Here is a 17,160-nt window from a genome sequence, read left to right as displayed (position 1 = left end):
CAAACACATGCACAGCTCCAACACTTTATTACAGTTTTTTGTTCTTCAGAAATTTGATACAAAAACTGCCATCAAATCATTATTTGCATTGAAGTGACCCTTAATTCATCAAAATCAATACAGTTTCTACAATAGCTGCTGCTTTGAAAGCTCAAATTCTAAATCATTGTGAGACTAACATCTTTTCTGAGCTCTCGTTAGCAATGTCTTAGCTTCCTCTCTCCCTTTTCCACATTTCCACCAAAGACAACTCTAACCCTAACCAATACCTAGGCTACTTTAGGTTTCAATAAATCCTCAAGTGGGGCTGAATAGGTAACAGCATTGGGAAATAGTTCACAAATAAAGCACTGAGCTATGAAAAGAAAAGCCACATATAGCTTTATAATTTCATGAATGCTAAATGTTGATCATTTTACTACATACAAAAGTACCTGCACATACAGATTAATTTAAATGTGGACATTATTCTTTGTGTATTGGTAATTCTCCATGTCTCACAAATTTAAGTGGCAAAAGCTGAGAGTAGAATTTTAGTCTACATTATTTGTAAAGTGGAGAATTGTAAGCACTTAAGATCACAACATTTAAACATGTAAATGTGCGGTATTCCTCTGGTCAATTTTAAACACCAAAACTGCATTTTTTAAATTAGTGTTCAATTTGCATATTTCTGTTCATTATGCATCATTAAAGCTAGAACAGGTTTTCCCATCTTTCGATCTTTCTTTTATTCAGATTCTAAGAAGAACATAGTGACACCAAAGTCTTCCTTGTACAGGTCCCAGGTCTTTGGTTTGTGTGGGTTGTCCAGCTCTTCCCTGGGTAAAAACAACCTGAGGACAGTTTAAAGAGTGTAAGTCATGATAATACAGTCAAAAGAATACAAAAAAACGGTCTCTGATCTGCTGAAATAGAAAAAGAAACACACTTGTTATCTTCTATGAAGGATGTATTGAACCAGAAGTAGAATGGAACATCTTCATATCCTTTCGGGAGACCCTAAGGGTGATGAGAACAGATCACATGAATCTAATTCACAAGCTTTCCTTTAATATAGGTGAAAGGTGAAAAAGTAAGCACTCACTGCACTCGATTCAAACATGACCTTCACATCTCCTTCAACCACAGGTCCATTCTGCAGGCTGATGACTGCTGCGTTATTACCCACATCAGGAAATACCTAACAAAACGCATAAACGGGTTAAAACGCTAAAACTCTTCAATCCTGTTGTGTGAATTTGTGAGTGTGTGACAGACTTACCGTGCAGTTCTCCTGCTTGGCACACACACACTCAAACACCAGCTCTTTTCTCACAATTATCTTGACCTTGAAATCGCTACCATTACCTTTACCAACGCCTGAGCAGGGGTAGAGGGAGAAAAAAAAAAAAAGCTCATATGTGCCACTGTTGGTGGTGCAGCTATAAACGAACATGATTCAGGTTTTCTAGTTTACCTGCTATGGAGTGGATACGGATGCTTTTAATCCTGAGGCTTTTCGGTGGAGGCAATTGTCTGTTGAACTTATTCTTCATGATTTCATAGTACCCTACGTACCGGCTCTGCAGGACACAAAAACAACAAAACCTTTTAACATATTGTGGCTGTAGGAGGTAGAGCAAGCCATCTACTAATTGGAAGGTTGGTGGTTTGATCCCTGGCTCTGCCTAGTCTGCATACCAAATATCCTTGGGCAAGATATTAACCCCAAGTAGCTATGTGATGCATCCATCGGAGTATGAATGTGTGTGAATGGTGGTTAGAAAGCATAGAAGATAGTGAATATGTGAATTTGGCATGTTCTATAGAGCGCTTTGAGTACTCTGGGAAAGTAGAAAAGAATAAGAATCAGTCCATTTACCATTAAAAAAAGCAAGCATTTAGTTTTTGTACGTGTATTCCAACAGGCTTAAGAAGATGTTGAGACTCCAGAATCCCTTTTATGCTTCTTGGAATTGATTTCACCAGTGCCTAAAACTCTAATATACTTATTCCAAAAGACATTCCTTTACTATTTGTTTTGATGATGGTTGTGAAGAGCGATGTCTCACAGGTACGCCCAAAATCTCCCACAAATGATTTGTAAGACAGAACCATTGGCTGTTTCCAAATACTTTCCTAGAAAAGGTTTGGCCAAAACCTGGCAACTTTCTGTGGCGATGTTACAAATTTTGTAAAAAAAAACAAAACAAAACAGTTGCCTCACATGTGAAGAAGGCCGTTGTATTGCTGCCATGCTTTTGTGTTTCTGCCACATGGAGCTGCTCATCATAATGATTAGAGGTCTTCACTACAAAGAGTTTTTGATGACTTGTTGTTACCTGAGAGGGAGTCTCCACCCCCTGAAACTTGGAGCTCTGACTTTTGTCCGTCCTCCGCTCGCCAAAATACTCCAGACTGTCCTTCAGTGCGAAAAGAAACAGATGTAAGGATATAGCTTTGTTTTAAAGCACTTATCTATTTACCCTAGTTTCACAAGTAAGTAAGAGAGATGTACCTGTGCACTCTCAAACTGGTCACTGTCGATAAGCCAGGTGCACACCATAGTACCGGTGCGTCCTGGGAAAGGGAGCAGTAGAATTCACATTTAAAAAGACGCATATTTTCAAATAAGTGAGCCAATGATAATGAGTCAAGGAGAGCTCACTAATGTTACCTTTCCCTCCTTTGCAGTGGATCGCAATGATGTTTTGGGGATCAGCAGACATCCACTCTCTCACGCTCGCTGTGTATTTGAGCATGTCCCTGAAACAATCCAGTACAAGAACAAAGAAATAAGGTGTGAAAATACTAATTGGCACTGGAATTGATGCAGTTGTGATGCATCTTTTTCCTGGATCCGAGTCATTTATAGAAATGCTTGAAGTCTCAACATTGGTATAGGTTTACTACAAGAAAAAGATCCAGATTAAAGAAAAGGCCACATATGAAACAGAAACCGTGCTCACTCCAAGGAGGGGACATTGTGGTCATCAATAAACACCCGTTCAACCCTGTAGTGGAAGAACTGGGGGTCGTAGCCTTTCTCACCTGGAAGCAAAAAGAAACTACGCTGTTTTGTAATCCTCAACAAAAGGGCATACAGTGCATGTGAGGAAAGGTGGTGCACACTTACTGCAAAGATTGTAAACTTTATAATGGCCTTCATGTTTAGTGTCTAGAAACCTTGCCACTTCCTGCACAAAGAGAGAAGAGAAGTCAGTTAAAAGCCAATGGTAACTGTGATTGGGATCATCTTGATCTTTGTCTATGTTATTATTATGTTTGTAAAATGAAGCAGGTGGTGCATGGTTCGCATCCAAGGCCACTCACTTACCCTGATTGGATTCCTATAGAAGGCTTGCTTCCCAGAGGAGGGGAAAGACATGGCGATGACGCGGTCTACAGAGCGGGTAAAGATGCAAAATCATTGTTTTTCTTTTTTTTAAATCTCAAAATGTATTTTCCTGACATGCATAATTGTTTAACTTCAAACACCTGCCTGTGACATAGGTAAGATCGAGGTCAAATCCATCCTTCTGATAACGCCGCTTGTTTTCAGAAATCTGAAAAATAAGCAATTTTTCCAGTGTTCTTTCTTGATGCCAACCCTAACACTTGTAACTGTCCAGTTTGCGTCTAGAATGACGACCTTACCATCCTCCTGGTGACTTTCTCCAGCTCTTTCTTCTGAGCAGCCAGTCTGAAAACCCTCACGAGGATTATTATTCTCAAGAAGCGGAGAAATGTCACAACCCTGAAAGGAAAATTGCAAAAGTGAATCATTATTCCAGGTGTTCGAAGTCCAGTGCATTCAAAAGGAGATTATAAAATCTGTAATATGGTTTACGATACTCTATGCAACTACTGCATGTAGCTTAAAACCATATGGTTAAGCTAAACAGTCATTAGACAATCAGCCAAGTCAGTCATTCATTCTCAGATTTTCACCACCAAATAAGAAAACAAAAATAACTTCAACATTTTTTTGCTTTTGTTTTTAAAGTACAATATGGCTAATTGCAAATTTACTGAAAACATTGCTCTATTGCTTTCTTTTTGGAGTAGTTTGTACACAGATCTATGAGGTCAGTCAGGAATCATAAGAGAAAACAAGTAGGTGGGCTATTGGTGTAAATTCCCATATGGAAAAGAAATACAAGATTTTTTTTAATTCAAATATTAAATGTGTTATACTATGATATGCTCATTAAAGTGGCCCCTTTTGCATTTTTCTTATCCAACAAAATGTTTATTTACTGATCATACTTAATTATTTAATTGTTCCTTCCGACTGTATGCCTGTTGTGATGGGAATGCAATGAGCAAACATGTACCTGGGGATGAGGCTGGGACCTGACAGGTCAGAGAAGGTGTAGACCATGGTGACCACCAGTGTGACAATCACCACGCAGGCGTCTATGATGTTCAGCTTGGAGCTGAAGTACACTTTGAAACTAAAAGGAGGCCAAGATAAGTGGAAACATGACACAAGACAATTAGTAAACAGCTGGAGAAAGACTCCGCACAGATCATGCAATGGACATATTCAGTGATTTCTCTGACACTCTGATGACTGTGCCATTACATTTCCTAATCCCTAACCCAAAACATTTCCTGTCTGACTTCCTTTTCACAACTTCCTGTTTAATGACAAATCAGACTTGGTTTCAGCTGATTCAAAACTCCGGTGGGAATCACTGCTTTAAACATTTCTCTTTCTCACATTAGCACGGAAACAGTTGCGATCGCGATCCACTGCATCAATGTGAGCACTTCTTCTAGCGCAGTGTCAGCAAAAAGTTACTTTTGCAAAAGTAAGTTTTGTCTGATTTGTTAGGCAATCCACTGGCTTCCTCAGAACAGAGGCTATTCTTCCTGGAAGGCTGGCTCATGCGCATGACTTCTTACTCACAAACGGGTGTTGATGGTTACAGAGGTGCAGAAAACAACGACTAGACTCCCACAAGCATTTCTCACTCACCCCTCCACATAGACACGCAGGAGGACATCGGCAAGGAAGAAGAAAGAGATGGTGAGGGACACAGCCTCTAACGCATTTCCAGCATCTCTACTCTTGGCTGGCAGCGAGAGATCCACAATCACCAGCACAAAGTCCACTATGATCAGTGTTACTCCAAATAAACTGGAAAGAAAGACATGCAAATGATGATAAAACATCCACTTAATTAAAAAGACAAGCAGGTAGGGGTGTACCCTTTTCCAATTTGCAAAAAAACACACTCACCGAAAGCCAAAGGACATGACAAACGGGGCTATCCTTTTCCGAAGATTGCTGCAAAACAGGGGACAGGGTTATATGTGCCTGTATGTAGAGCTGAAGGGTTGTGCAAATTGGATCTCTGTAAACTTACTAGTACAGCGTGTCTGGTAGTGCACTCTCCTCCTTTCCATCATCAATCTCTACTTTAGCGTTCTCCATCTTTGTCATGTTTCTGAGAAGACAGATAGAGATTACGGACAAAGACACACAAATATATGTATTTGTTTGATATATAGAGAGAGATAAATAAATAAAAACCTCACCCATTTACACTTGATTCTAACCCTGGGCTAAAGTACACAGAGGACATGATGCTTCTGTTTCCTTTCTCTTTTTGTCCTGAACGTGGAGTTTCTGCATTTGGAGACAAAAGCGTGATAAGATTGAGTGCACCCATTTCGGCGCGATGCTACGTGGTTACAATGTGGAAACAAATGAGACAAGAGTGCATAAACTTTGTGTCATCGTCCTAAAACGCTGCTTTTCTTCAAACCAGTCTCTCACGCATTTCCCGGTGCTACCTGCAGGATGCAGGAGTCCACAGCGCGTCCCTAAACCACTACATTCAGCTGCAGCACGTACAAAGAAACTGCTCAAGAAAGGAATCGCTCATTCCGTTTACCTCTGGGTAAATTTTAACAAAATTTCACCGCCCGGTCCACAGTCTGTGTGATCACCATTCACTGTCCTGTTGCTTTCCTTGCAGCGTTGACGCGTTCACAACAAATCAGACCCTCAAAAAGCCCAACTAAACTAAACTCCCACCGCCTGCTTACCGTCGGGACTGTCATTCGTCAAATTATAGGAGACTTCGTCTTGTGACTTCTCCCGGGGACAAAGGAAGACGGTTCAAAGGTTAACCGGGTGGATTTTTTTCTATCCATCCACTATTCCTCATCGTTTTTGCAAACGTAGCGGTTTCGAACTTCCTGGAGCTCAGTAGAAAAAAAAAAGAAAAAACAGGAGGAAAAAATGCCCCCCCTCTTTATTCATATTTCCTCCTCAGCTTACTTTGACTCAAAAACAGAGTCTGACGGTAACCCTTCTGCACAGACGTATTTAAACCGCCGATAGTTACTAAACTAGCCCAACGGGCTGCCTAATTTGGAACATCTGGTTCTAATAGACTGGCCAAAATAACGAAATAGTACATTCCTGCCTTTTGCGTCACTTGTTTGTTTGTTTTTTGTCATGAATTCATGAAATTTGGGTATGATATTCAGAAAAGTAAAAAGTAAAAAAAAAAAATGAAATAAATACATAGAAAACACAAAATACCTCAACTACTCCCTTTAGGGGTCGCCACAGCGCATGTCTGCCTCCATCTGACCCATTTTCCTTGCATCATCTTTTATTACAACAACCCTCTGCGTGTTTACTTCACATGCAGAGGGTCATTTATCGTCTTCCCACACGCTGACTTCCTACACTACAGTTTGCACCTTTCCCGTGTTTTATACCATTGCATATTAAATATGTGTAAATATTATAACTTTAGTGTCCTGGGTAATGTTCACCCGGATGCTCTGCTGTTCATGAAATTACTAAGAAATCATATATTGCATTACTTTATTGCTCGAATTAGTGTTTGAAGTAGGACATTTATATAAAAAGAATGTAATTTTTTTTAGGAATAATTGTCTCCCCCCAATAGATCACTGTGTTATATTTAAAAGGCAAACCCCACAAGCAGCGCTTCTGGTATGTAAAGAATGGAGCTCTTTCAACATTTTCGGTCAGTGAAGCTATTTGCAGCTCTGAGATCAGCTCTACTTTCAAGACAATGCGATGGTTTATGAAGGAGCAAGCACAAAACTGACCTGAGTTCAGTGTTTGACGAAACCGTTCTAGTCCGAATCCTCTAATGTGAAACATGCAGACGCCCAGCCTATAAATAATGCTGACAAATTTTAGGGGAAGAGAACACTGAACCTGAAGAAAACAAGGGAAGCTTTGTGAAATGAAGGTAAGGCTTGTGGCTTCGAGATTCTTCAGGTGTTTAAAAAAAGCATTTAAAGTTTTGGATAACTTTTTGATTTTTCTTAAAGTTTTAATCTAAATTGTCTTGTTTATTTTAGAAAACGTGGTTTTTCCTAAAAGTCATGCCAGTGTTGCTGTTCTTGACTCTGCTGTGCCCAGTCTTGGTCTCCTCTTCACAGCCGTCTGTATGTATCTACTCTGTAACAAATATTTTCATTTATTTTTGTATTGACTGTGAAAACTGAAAATGTTTGCCTTAAATTGTGTTTTTTCTAGATGTGTAGAAAAAAACTGTGATGCATTACTTGCTTCCTCTGTGTGTTATCAGAATAAAAACAGAGGTATTTTTTTCCTTCCTTATTTTAAGGCAACAGACTCGTGCGGGCCTGAGTTTGCTGTTCTCAAGCGCAGCATAAGGAAACTTGAAAATAGTCTTTTGATCAGAAAATGGCAGGTTGAGCACTTGCAGACGCACAAATACTTCCGTCCGTTTCAGCCTGCTGCGTCTAACAGCAAACCTCAGGCTGATTCAGACCCCGATTCTGGTTTAAACCACAACAAGAGCGCAGCACTAGATGGACTGGATATGACGCTGACTAAACCACTTCCACCGACAGGCAGTTTAATTGTATATGATAAAGGTAAGAAAAGCGCACTATGTTTGGTGCAAATCTACAGTGCATGACGCATTTTTCTATTTCTAGTTCACTGAGTTTTGCACATGCACAGCTATTTTTACTTGACATGCAACACAAAGTCAAAATGTCAATGTAAGAACAATAATCAGCAATCTCTGAAGCATTTAGTCTTTCTTCTAGACTGTTCTGAACTGTTCGACAGACAGAGACCATCAAGCGGTTTCTACCGCATAAGACCCAAATTACATCAGGAGCCCTTTTTAGTTTACTGTGACATGGATGATGGAGGAGGGTGGACAGTGTTTCAAAAACGCCGGCATGGAAGAGTTGACTTTCACAGGTAATTGTGCAGAAGAAGTAGCCCACAGCATGTGGGTGGAAGATCCCACAGCCTGTCTATCTAGTATGATGCTGATAAAGCTTGTGGGGTTTTCTGTTTGAAGTCAACTGCCAGCCTACTTCTCATTTCAGAGACTGGGTGGACTACAGAGATGGCTTTGGCGACTTCAAACTGTGGAATGACGAGTTTTGGTTGGGCAATGAACATATTTACTCTCTGCTCTCAGAAGGTCAGCAGGTCACGTTATGCACTAATGCTTCACATTAGACACCCAGTATGTGTTTTTTCATTCATATGTTGCATTTTAAAAAGTTCTATTTCCTGTCTTATTAGCTTCTCCTTTACCAACTTTACTTTGTGTCTTTTTTGTGCTAAAGGTAAGAACCTTGTGAAGATCGATCTTATGGATTGGGATGGACAGAGAAGCTATGCGTTTTATGACAACTTCAGGATCACCGATGAGGCTGTGAGAAAAACACTTTGTGTAGCTTTTCCTTAGAATCATAAGTATAACGATCCTCCCAGGAAACATTGTTCTAATGCTCATTCCAGGATAAATATCGTCTTCAGTATGGGCAGTACAGTGGGTCAGCGGGAGATGCTCTCAGTGGAAGCAGGGGTGTGGTGGAGCAGTGGTCTTCTTGCCTCAGTGGCATGCATTTCAGCACCAGGGATCAGGTTAGTCGCACATCTGTCAAAACCATTACCACTCCAAGATGGCAAGTTGATGTTTCACAGCACGTCTAATAGACTACTCATGTGCAAATGATGAATGTGAAAACACTGATGCCGGTGGTTGACAGGATAACGACCGGTACCTCCAGGGAAGCTGTGCCCAGGAGAATAAAGCAGGTTGGTGGTACAACAGGTGAGGCTGTCACCCACCCTTTCTGTTTCATGATGAGTCTGCATCACTTCAAATGTGATTATGAAGTTTCTGTCCCTTCACCGGGTTTTGTAATTTGGAAAATTTACCTTTGACATTGTGCCCTTAACTTCTGATCTACAGATGTCATGCAGCCAACTTAAATGGAAAATTCTATCGCAGAGGGAAGTACAAAGCCGAGTATGATGACGGTATTGTTTGGGGGACCTGGAAAGGCCTTTGGTATTCACTTAAACACACCACCATGAAGGTGCGGCCTCTGGTTTTCCTAGACGCCGTGGGCAGTGGAGCGGGCGAAATTTAAAAACCTAAACGCTAAAAAACAAAAACAAACATTCTTTGCCATATTTTAATTTCTCCCTTTGCTATTTTTCTATCAAATATCAGTAATACCGTATTGTATGCATTTCTTTCTGTAAAGTGTCTATTAACCAAACACTAAAATAAACAGCATTTCATCCATAACACCTCTCTGATGTTCATTTGATTGTCCTCAAGCATAGTTACAATGGATACAACTGTGTAATTTTCATTACATATTTGACACTGCTTAGATCTCACATTAAACAGTGAAGCTGTCAGGATCTGGAGACTCGACTGGAAAGTGCTATCAGGCACCTGAGTTCCTTGGTCTCCACCCCTGGGCGGAGCCATCTCCCTGCTGCAGTCCTGCACACCTGAGACTGATTCGGGGTAATCAGGTTGAGGATTTAAGGTCCCCTCAGACTCTCCTTCACCGCCAGTGCGTCAAAGACCTCACGTTGGTATAGACTCTACGGCTTTTCACGCTCTTGCCACTTTTTCATTGTTAACCTTGGTTTCATGTGCATTTCCTGGACCTTCGTTGTCATCGCCCTCAACCCCAGCTCGCCTTACCTGCCCTCCAGCCTCACTCACCACCTTGGACACAGCGGAACTCAGGTCTGCCAGCCGTTCCACTACTCCCCTGGACTACCACCGCCTCTCCCTGAAAGCGAGATTCACGCCGATCACCAACGCAACCGCTCCGTTCCCGTCTCAACCTGCTAAATCCCCGTTCACCCCCGACCCACGGCTACTTCGTTAGCAACTCCTTGTCACGAATTCACTGGTTGACTAAATAATAAACACTGCAAAACGTTTGAGCCGTCTCTGTTTGTGGTTATCTGCAATCGAGTCCAATTTAGCTATCGGCCCGTGGCCATTGTGACAGAAGCAGTGTAGCTGGTGCGGTTTCAGTATTGTAGAGTACTGTAATTGCAGAAGACTTGGCAGCACTATAAAAGAAACACATACAGTTATGTGGAAATAAAACTAGAGCATTATCTGGGCCTAGGTATTGATTTTAAGAGTGCATTTAGAAAATGTGACAGGTTTATTGTACCAGCTGTTGAAGTACAGAGGAGAAATGTATTTCCAAAGTGTGTTAAAAATCTCAGCAATGGCATACAGTGAATTAAATAAAACTTTCAGTCAGTAATAATATTACAAAATATCAAAAACAAACCTTAAAAAATTCCAAACTAAAGTAAAAAATAAGAACTTTAAAAGATAAACATATAGAGATAAATCTAACATTACAATACATAGGTGGGTACAGAGATGTAGGGTGAAGGGTAAAGAATAAATGTGATTTTCAGTGGCAGCTTTTCTCAGCTGTCGTTTGTGATCTACTCCTCCTCCCATACATATGACGAGGACAGATCTAGATCCAGCATCTTTTGTTCTGCCTTGCTCAGCTTGTAGGGAGAGCCATCACTGCTGGTGTACTCCTCAGTCACGGGCAGAGAGTGGCAGCGACCTTTCCTCTGGTCTGAAGATGAAGCAGTAAAGCTGGAGCTGCGCTTGCGCCCCTTGGCTGCAGAGTTGGACTGAGCCTCCTTTAATTTCCGGGCCAGGATGTTCCTCTGAATTGGTGAGGGGCCACGACGATTCCAGTTCTGTTCAGCCCGATCCAAACTCAACTGGTTCACTTCCTGAGAACTAACAAGTGCTGCGGCGGGACCCCCGATCCCTGAAACTTGGTCACTGTTTTTTCTCCTCTCTGCTGTGCTATTAAAGTCAGATTTACCCTGTGTCCCAGATGCTGAAATTGTGTTTGTGTTGGTTCCAGCATGTTTGATTTCATTAATGTGTGAAAGCACTGGTTTCTCTGTCCAGGGGTTCCTCTGGTCACTTTTCTGTAATCTGGATCTAGCCCACTCTGAAGCCCCATGCTCTGGAATTGGATAAGAGCGATATGGCTGTCTCTCCCACCCTCCTTTGCTCCAACAGCTTCCTTCGGGAAGAGTCCGAGATCCCACCTGGAAAGGACATAACGGTTAATCTTGACCATTCGTGGCACTAAAATGTTTTACAGCAATAATAAATAAACAAAATAAAAAATAAATTAAAATCATACTAAAGAGTATATAAGTTACCTGGGTCAGGCTTCTTTCTCTGAACTGTCTGGACTGTGAGAAGGACGGTAGCTGAGGTTTGGCATCATTAAAACTGGAAGTCCGTCGGAAATTTGGATTCTTATGACAAGAGTTTCCCGCTGCTGCATGTCCTTCTTCTCTGAAACCTGTTAGCCCACTCCTCTCTACCATCTCTACCCAGTCAGCAGTGCGGTCATGCCACTTGGAGCTGCTCCTACTTGCGTGAGCAGCAACAGGAGGACCTACGATCAGTTCCACTCTAGGACTCAGTCTGTCCGGTGTGGCCCTAAAAGTTTGTGGTGGTGGTTCAGAAAAGGGAGCTGCAATGTGAAAATTCTTGAGTTTAGAATCACCCTGTAGACCTAAAGGGGAGGCAGAATGAGCAAATCCAATCGGTGTAGGAATGGGAGAGATGGTGGGTGAAGCAGATGTGTCTACAACAGTGTCATGGACAGGGCTGGAAGAGACATGGTACAGCTGTGTAGCCTCCTTTAAGCCCTTCTTCTTCATCTCTTTCAACTGTTGTTGTGCCAATTTGTACCTAGGCAAAAAATAGTTTCCGGTTTATTGTGTGTGTGTTTTTTTTAATAGCTGTGACAAAAAGGGCGACATCTGGGATAGAATATTATAAATTTTAAAACATACCCAAATATTGGTGGAAACACCTTCTGGCCAGTGGGAGATAGTCTTTCTGGGTCCTGTGGGAGTGGTATCACCACGGTCTGTGAGAGAGGTTGACTTCCCAAGAAAGCCCCATCTTTTTGGGCTGCAGCCACACCCACGCCCCCTGAAGGGCTGTGAACATCAGACAGGCTGGGTCTTTGTAGGCTGTGCCCACAGATGGAAGCCTCATCTGAGAGCTTGCGCCCTCCAGGAGAATGCATGGAGCTTCTCCGGACAGAGCTGCACTGAGGGCTCTGGCAAAATTTTCTCCACACCGTCACCACAACAGTAGCCATAATCACAGCCAGACAAAGGGAGATACCAACTACCACAATCATGTTACCGCCCAAGGGTGCAACTCCAACCGGTGCAGGTGAGAGAGATGGAGAAGGAGCTGGTACCACTGGGACAAAAAGAAAAACAAAGTTTGGACACAAAACTGAAGAGAAAAAGCTTTAATCTAAGATACTGAAGTTTAGAAAGAGCAAGTTAAGGGTAAACAAACTCACCGACACAATCCTCTAATGAACACAGGGACTGCTCCTTGATCATGCCAGTGCACTGCATCCCTCGCACACCTGAGGGCAGTAAACACTCACGCACTCGTTCCCTCACCCCTTCTCCACAGCTCACGCTGCACACACTCCACGGCTGCCATGGCCCCCATGACTCTGCAGGATGCAAGGAAAGTGTTAAAACACGATAAAGCAGATTAGTAGTTTAAAACCTTTAACTCTGCATTGCTACATAAATTCCCTCCACTCCAATACACCAAAAACACACGGGCTAAACAATCTCACCTGCACTTTTGTAAGCCACCAGACACGTCTGTGCTGGACTGGGCGAGCGGCTGTAGTTGAAAACAAAGCGAAAGCAGTACTTATGCCTTCCCGGGTAAAACACGGAGCAGTTGAATTCAGTTTCATTCTCTCCCTGAGTCAGCCAGTTAAAGGCCAACGGGGGAGAAGTGGGCTCCTCTGCAGATGAAGCAGCATCACTATACAGTAATACTTTCCCATTGATGTGAGCACAGGGCGGGGTGATCAATTTAACAGTCATAGTGCCCTCACAGCCACTCTTGTACGCATTGGCATTTTCCACTAGCAGCTTATAGGAGAAGATACGGGACAGGTAGAGCGGTCCAGAGCTCTTCACCTCCTGTGCTGTGTGAGGAGACTGTAGAGCAACTCTTATGAAATCTCTGTCTGTGAATGGGAAGGCACAGGACAGTTCAACACTCTGAGAACGGAGGGGTTTGATTGGGATTCGCGTGAGGGCTCGGACCTTGTTGATGCTCTTATGACCTATTTGGTTGTACTCCATGTAGCTGACTTCTAGTGAGAGAGCAGAATCAATGCCGCTGGAACAAGCCTGAAAGTGTTCATTAGTGGATATCCCAACCTGAAGAGAAACAACAGAAGAGAAGTATGATAATTATTTATGGTCATTGTTTTACAGCAGTATACACTGAAATGTTGTTTTTATTGCCTGAAAGGATCCAGAGTGGTTCCCAGCTCTCTCCACGGCAATATGAAAGGTTGGCCAATGGACTTGTAGTTCTGAACTCCACCACCAGGTAGTGCTCTCTATGCTACTGCCCTCTGTGCTATTAGTAGGGAAAACAGTGGAGATGCTGGTTTGTCTCAGCAGGAACCGGAAAGTTCCTGCGTACGGGAAGCAGGAGCAGTTGAACTCCACCCTGCCAGCCGGTTGATTGTTGTGGAGAGTCTTGGTCAGAACAGTGGTGTTGCTTTCCGTGTTGACGAGAGATAGGCTCCTTCTCCGGATGGTGCTGCTGTTGGATTTTATGCTGAAGTCCACAAATACACTGCTGTTGCTTAGGGCAGAATGCAAAGAGGGCCAGATATTGAGCCCTGCAAAAGCTGCAGGAAAGAAAACACACAAGTAGATGTGAGAAAGACAGAGAAAGGAAAAAGAAAATGTTACACATTGTTCTACAAGTGGTGAATACACCTTCTTAATATGTCCACAATGGGTAAAATTAAGTCTGGTTGTAGTTAACCATTAATGCATTTATTTAAAAAAAAATCCAGATTTTCCAAGCATGCAAGCAAAGTTTTACTGTACCTAAAGGTTTTTTCTAGTTCCATTTTGTTAGGTAAATTAATCAGAATGATAAGCTCAAGTGTGAGTTAATATTTGTGGCTGTTTAAAAAAATACTAGGAGTGTATGGGTCTGTTCATTTTTGTTGGTAATTTTACAAATTGTAGAAGGTTTTCTAGTAAAACTTGGCCTCAATTGTGAGTTTATAAAGCGTCAGTTTTGACAACACATTGTAACCATAATTTATAACAACGTGTCCTATGTCTAATTATAATACTTTTATAAACCTCTTATACATTTCCCTTATCCAACATCAGATATATTGCCCAAACAACCACAAAGTATAGTTTTTTGCTCAGAACGACAGAACAAGCTCAGTGGAGTCCACATTAACAGGTTCAAAAGCAGTAAAGTATAGATATCAAACAGACAAAGAGTTAAACATGTTTGAGTATATAAGCCAGGAATCAGGGTGCTATTAGTGGGGGGAAACGCACTAGTAGCATGTTATTTTAAGAGCTATTGTGCTCTGTATTGTGTAAATCCTGTTGTTGGGACCTCACATCCTCACAAAGGAAAGCGGGTGTCTGAAGAGGCCACGCATTAGCCTCGTTCAACAGTCAATTAAAATGCAGTAAGATGATAGATTTGTAGAAACTCACCATATCCAATGAGCACTAGCAGGAAGGACAGCAGTGAGACAGCCTGTGGCATTCCGATACCTGTGCCTCCTTCTTCTCCAACACCACATGATCGTCCTATTCCACCATCACAACGCTGTAAAAAGCTTTAAATGGGGAAATCATAGAACAATAAAACAAAAAAACCAAGAAGATAATCCACAGAGAAGTACTAGATAGCAGTTAAGTGTGTGTACAAGAAGCTGTGCGCTCTTCTGCATGTATGGAAAACAGGAAGGCTAGAGTATGAACAGTGAACATGACTTTTCTGAATTTACACTGGCGTCTTCCTCTTCCTTTCATCTTCACAATGGGTATGGGGAGCTGCCACCATCACACAAGAGAGGTTTCAAAAAAAAGAAGGGGAGGGGGCTTTGTTCATCACAAACATGTAGTAGGCTGAAGCCAAACACTTGTCTGAATTGATCTATATAACAAACAATGTATATATATATTTTTTTTTTTTTCAAAAACCGACTATTTCAGACTTTTGAAGTCAGAGCAGAATCAGAAAATTTACTACTAGTTATTATTTCCATCATAAAGTCAGCCAAACTTCCAAGCAAATACAAAGTTAAGGTGGAGCCTGGTGTTTGCTTGTTTTTAACCCCCTGCTCATACTGTGTAGCTCATTTGGGTGAATATTTTCAGGATATGACTGGTTTTTAATCCGCGAATAAACACAGCGCCCTTTGTATGCGCAATACCTTCTGCTTAGTGAATCTAAACCTTGATTTTCAGTCTAGATTAGCATGCATGGTGCTTTACATAGTGACTCTAACCCTTTACTGTTTTGTGTAGTGCAGTCTGATTAAATCAAATTGTACTCACGTGTCTTGAAGACTCAGAAAAGTATGGTTCCTCGACGCTTTCCCCCGCACAGCACCCACAGTAACTGTCCCTCCATATGCTCGTTGCGAATTTCTTTTGCCAGATAAGCTGCTAATAAATTTCACTGACAGTCAGGGGGACAAGTATGACAGCCCCACGAGCGCTCCAGAGGCGCGCGCTGGGGTTCAGAGCGCGTGAAAGAGATCCGCTCAGTAAGGTCAACAAGAGGGCGTATTATGTTTGCGACAAACTCCCTTTTCCTCTCAGAAATTAGACACGCAGTTAAACGGTTTACGACTTAAGTCTTAAATATTATCTGCCTTGAAGCTTCCATTTAAGAAGATATTTAAAAAATAAAGAACGTTTTGCGTCCAAAACGACTCTCGCCCTTTTTATTCCTGCCTGAGATTAATAGCAGGTAAAATGAAGCAGTGAGAAGTGGAACTGGTTCTAACGTGCTTTAGCTCTGGGAAATTTCATGCTAGATGAAAAAAGGCACAAATGAAAGATACATTTCCTGCTCTGGCAGTTAAAGGATCGCATTGCATTAAGTCTATCATTCCAAAGATCGATATCAGTTTTAACAGGCGCCCGGATCATCAAAACATTTAAGATGGCAGTGCCGCAGGAAAAATATGTGAAATTCAACATAGGGATCTGTAGTTCAATACTTTATGTGACAGTGTGAGAAAAAAAATCTAACGTTTTAATCAGTATTGTATAGTAAACTATATATGTCGTTTTTCTATGATTAACCAATTAGAGTTAAAAATAAAATAAAATAAAATAAAATAAAAGCACACCAAATCATAAATTATGCAGAAAGCCGTAGTCAATCTCATTGTAAGAGCAACTGGACTCATGTCGTGCGGTAAAATGTTCACCTAACCTAAATATTGTGCATGCATCCCCAATTATGAGAATCAGACCTGCCTCGGCTCGGCTCGGCTCGGCTCTCGAGACTTCCTGAACTAGTTGAATTCATCTATCAATAAGCGGGCCACATGGCAGGGTAATCTAATCAACTCTGCAGACCTTCATTCTTCCTCTGGCGAGAGTCCACACAGAACAGGAAACCTCTCTGGAGATGAAACGTTCATGTTCACAATGGGAACAATGAACTTTTCTATTCTGTTTGTTAAAATACTTTATGGTGACAACAGAAGCACCATTCTAACACTACTTGTTGCCATAGGCTCCTCATTCATATGTAGTTACTTGCTATATGGTAACTGTGGGTGAATATGATAAAGTATTGTTTTGAAAGATTTGTTGTGCCAGTTGATCACGTGCTTAACTTTCAGTTTTGCCTTCAAAACACACACTCTGGTATTTGTCTAGCACAACTTTCCTCTGAACTGGGACTGAGTATTACTCACATGCACTCTGTAAACTGGATTGACAGGAGACGC

At 41.7% G+C, this 17,160-nt stretch overlaps 3 protein-coding genes across 7 annotated transcripts; 1 reads left to right on the top strand and 2 right to left on the bottom strand.

Moving 5' to 3' along the window:
• Positions 1-10: 10 nt before the first annotated feature.
• On the bottom strand, positions 11-6,663 carry tpte (transmembrane phosphatase with tensin homology). Of its 3 annotated transcripts, none has more exons than XM_026181718.2 (19): positions 6,545-6,663; positions 5,530-5,620; positions 5,358-5,438; positions 5,231-5,278; positions 4,967-5,128; positions 4,320-4,439; positions 3,640-3,739; positions 3,485-3,548; positions 3,320-3,384; positions 3,119-3,179; positions 2,952-3,033; positions 2,660-2,748; positions 2,501-2,562; positions 2,325-2,405; positions 1,460-1,565; positions 1,265-1,362; positions 1,088-1,183; positions 932-1,002; positions 11-836 (listed from the first exon to the last, which is right to left on the bottom strand). In XM_026181718.2, exons 2-19 carry the CDS (start codon positions 5,574-5,576, stop codon positions 731-733), a joined length of 1,539 nt encoding a protein of 512 aa, XP_026037503.2. In that variant the 5' UTR covers positions 5,577-5,620; positions 6,545-6,663; the 3' UTR covers positions 11-730. The 3 variants fall into 3 exon arrangements, with proteins under 3 accessions (XP_026037503.2, XP_026037505.2, XP_026037502.2); XM_026181720.2 differs by lacking the exon at positions 6,545-6,663 and adding an exon at positions 6,043-6,355; XM_026181717.2 differs by lacking the exon at positions 6,545-6,663 and adding an exon at positions 5,889-6,057.
• Positions 6,664-7,037: 374 nt separating this feature from the next.
• Positions 7,038-9,575, top strand: fgl1b (fibrinogen like 1B). Of its 2 annotated transcripts, none has more exons than XM_026181723.2 (9): positions 7,038-7,232; positions 7,345-7,431; positions 7,614-7,887; positions 8,065-8,224; positions 8,356-8,453; positions 8,602-8,690; positions 8,777-8,902; positions 9,028-9,092; positions 9,234-9,575. In XM_026181723.2, exons 1-9 carry the CDS (start codon positions 7,227-7,229, stop codon positions 9,412-9,414), a joined length of 1,086 nt encoding a protein of 361 aa, XP_026037508.2. In that variant the 5' UTR covers positions 7,038-7,226; the 3' UTR covers positions 9,415-9,575. The 2 variants fall into 2 exon arrangements, with proteins under 2 accessions (XP_026037508.2, XP_080163229.1); XM_080307103.1 differs by having other exon boundaries at positions 7,118-7,232; positions 9,028-9,076.
• An 870-nt stretch (positions 9,576-10,445) lies between these two features.
• Positions 10,446-15,888, bottom strand: thsd1 (thrombospondin, type I, domain containing 1). Of its 2 annotated transcripts, XM_026181714.2 has the most exons (8): positions 15,749-15,888; positions 14,900-15,024; positions 13,661-14,055; positions 12,973-13,573; positions 12,682-12,843; positions 12,155-12,575; positions 11,510-12,050; positions 10,446-11,392 (listed from the first exon to the last, which is right to left on the bottom strand). In XM_026181714.2, the coding sequence occupies exons 2-8, from the start codon at positions 14,949-14,951 to the stop codon at positions 10,760-10,762; spliced, it is 2,805 nt and encodes a 934-aa protein (XP_026037499.2). In that variant the 5' UTR covers positions 14,952-15,024; positions 15,749-15,888; the 3' UTR covers positions 10,446-10,759. The 2 variants fall into 2 exon arrangements, with proteins under 2 accessions (XP_026037499.2, XP_026037500.2); XM_026181715.2 differs by lacking the exon at positions 15,749-15,888 and having other exon boundaries at positions 14,900-15,089.
• Positions 15,889-17,160: the final 1,272 nt, after the last annotated feature.

The sequence above is a fragment of the Astatotilapia calliptera genome, chromosome 10 (assembly GCF_964374335.1).
Source record: "Astatotilapia calliptera chromosome 10, fAstCal68.1, whole genome shotgun sequence".
Classification (NCBI taxonomy): Eukaryota; Metazoa; Chordata; class Actinopteri; order Cichliformes; family Cichlidae; genus Astatotilapia; species Astatotilapia calliptera.
The sequence above is the reverse complement of the archived record's forward strand: the minus strand, read 5'-3'. Positions and strand labels throughout refer to the sequence as shown.

What these genes read in the sequence shown, in the direction of transcription:
- tpte (XM_026181718.2), bottom strand. Translation starts at nt 5,576, where the DNA reads ATGTCCTCTGTGTACTTTAGCCCAGGGTTAGAATCAAGTGTAAATGG. An exon ending in CGATCTTACCTATGTCACAG is followed by an intron (nt 3,385 to 3,484) that starts GCAGGTGTTTGA and finishes CCCGCTCTGTAG; the next exon opens with ACCGCGTCATCGCCATGTCT. An exon ending in TCCTTCATAGAAGATAACAA is followed by an intron (nt 837 to 931) that starts GTGTGTTTCTTT and finishes AACTGTCCTCAG; the next exon opens with GTTGTTTTTACCCAGGGAAG.
- fgl1b (XM_026181723.2), top strand. An exon ending in GGAAGAGTTGACTTTCACAG is followed by an intron (nt 8,225 to 8,355) that starts GTAATTGTGCAG and finishes TTCTCATTTCAG; the next exon opens with AGACTGGGTGGACTACAGAG. An exon ending in GCAGGTTGGTGGTACAACAG is followed by an intron (nt 9,093 to 9,233) that starts GTGAGGCTGTCA and finishes TCTGATCTACAG; the next exon opens with ATGTCATGCAGCCAACTTAA.
- thsd1 (XM_026181714.2), bottom strand. Translation starts at nt 14,951, where the DNA reads ATGCCACAGGCTGTCTCACTGCTGTCCTTCCTGCTAGTGCTCATTGGA. An exon ending in GCTAGTGCTCATTGGATATG is followed by an intron (nt 14,056 to 14,899) that starts GTGAGTTTCTAC and finishes TCTTTCCTGCAG; the next exon opens with CTTTTGCAGGGCTCAATATC. An exon ending in ACCACTCTGGATCCTTTCAG is followed by an intron (nt 13,574 to 13,660) that starts GCAATAAAAACA and finishes GTTTCTCTTCAG; the next exon opens with GTTGGGATATCCACTAATGA.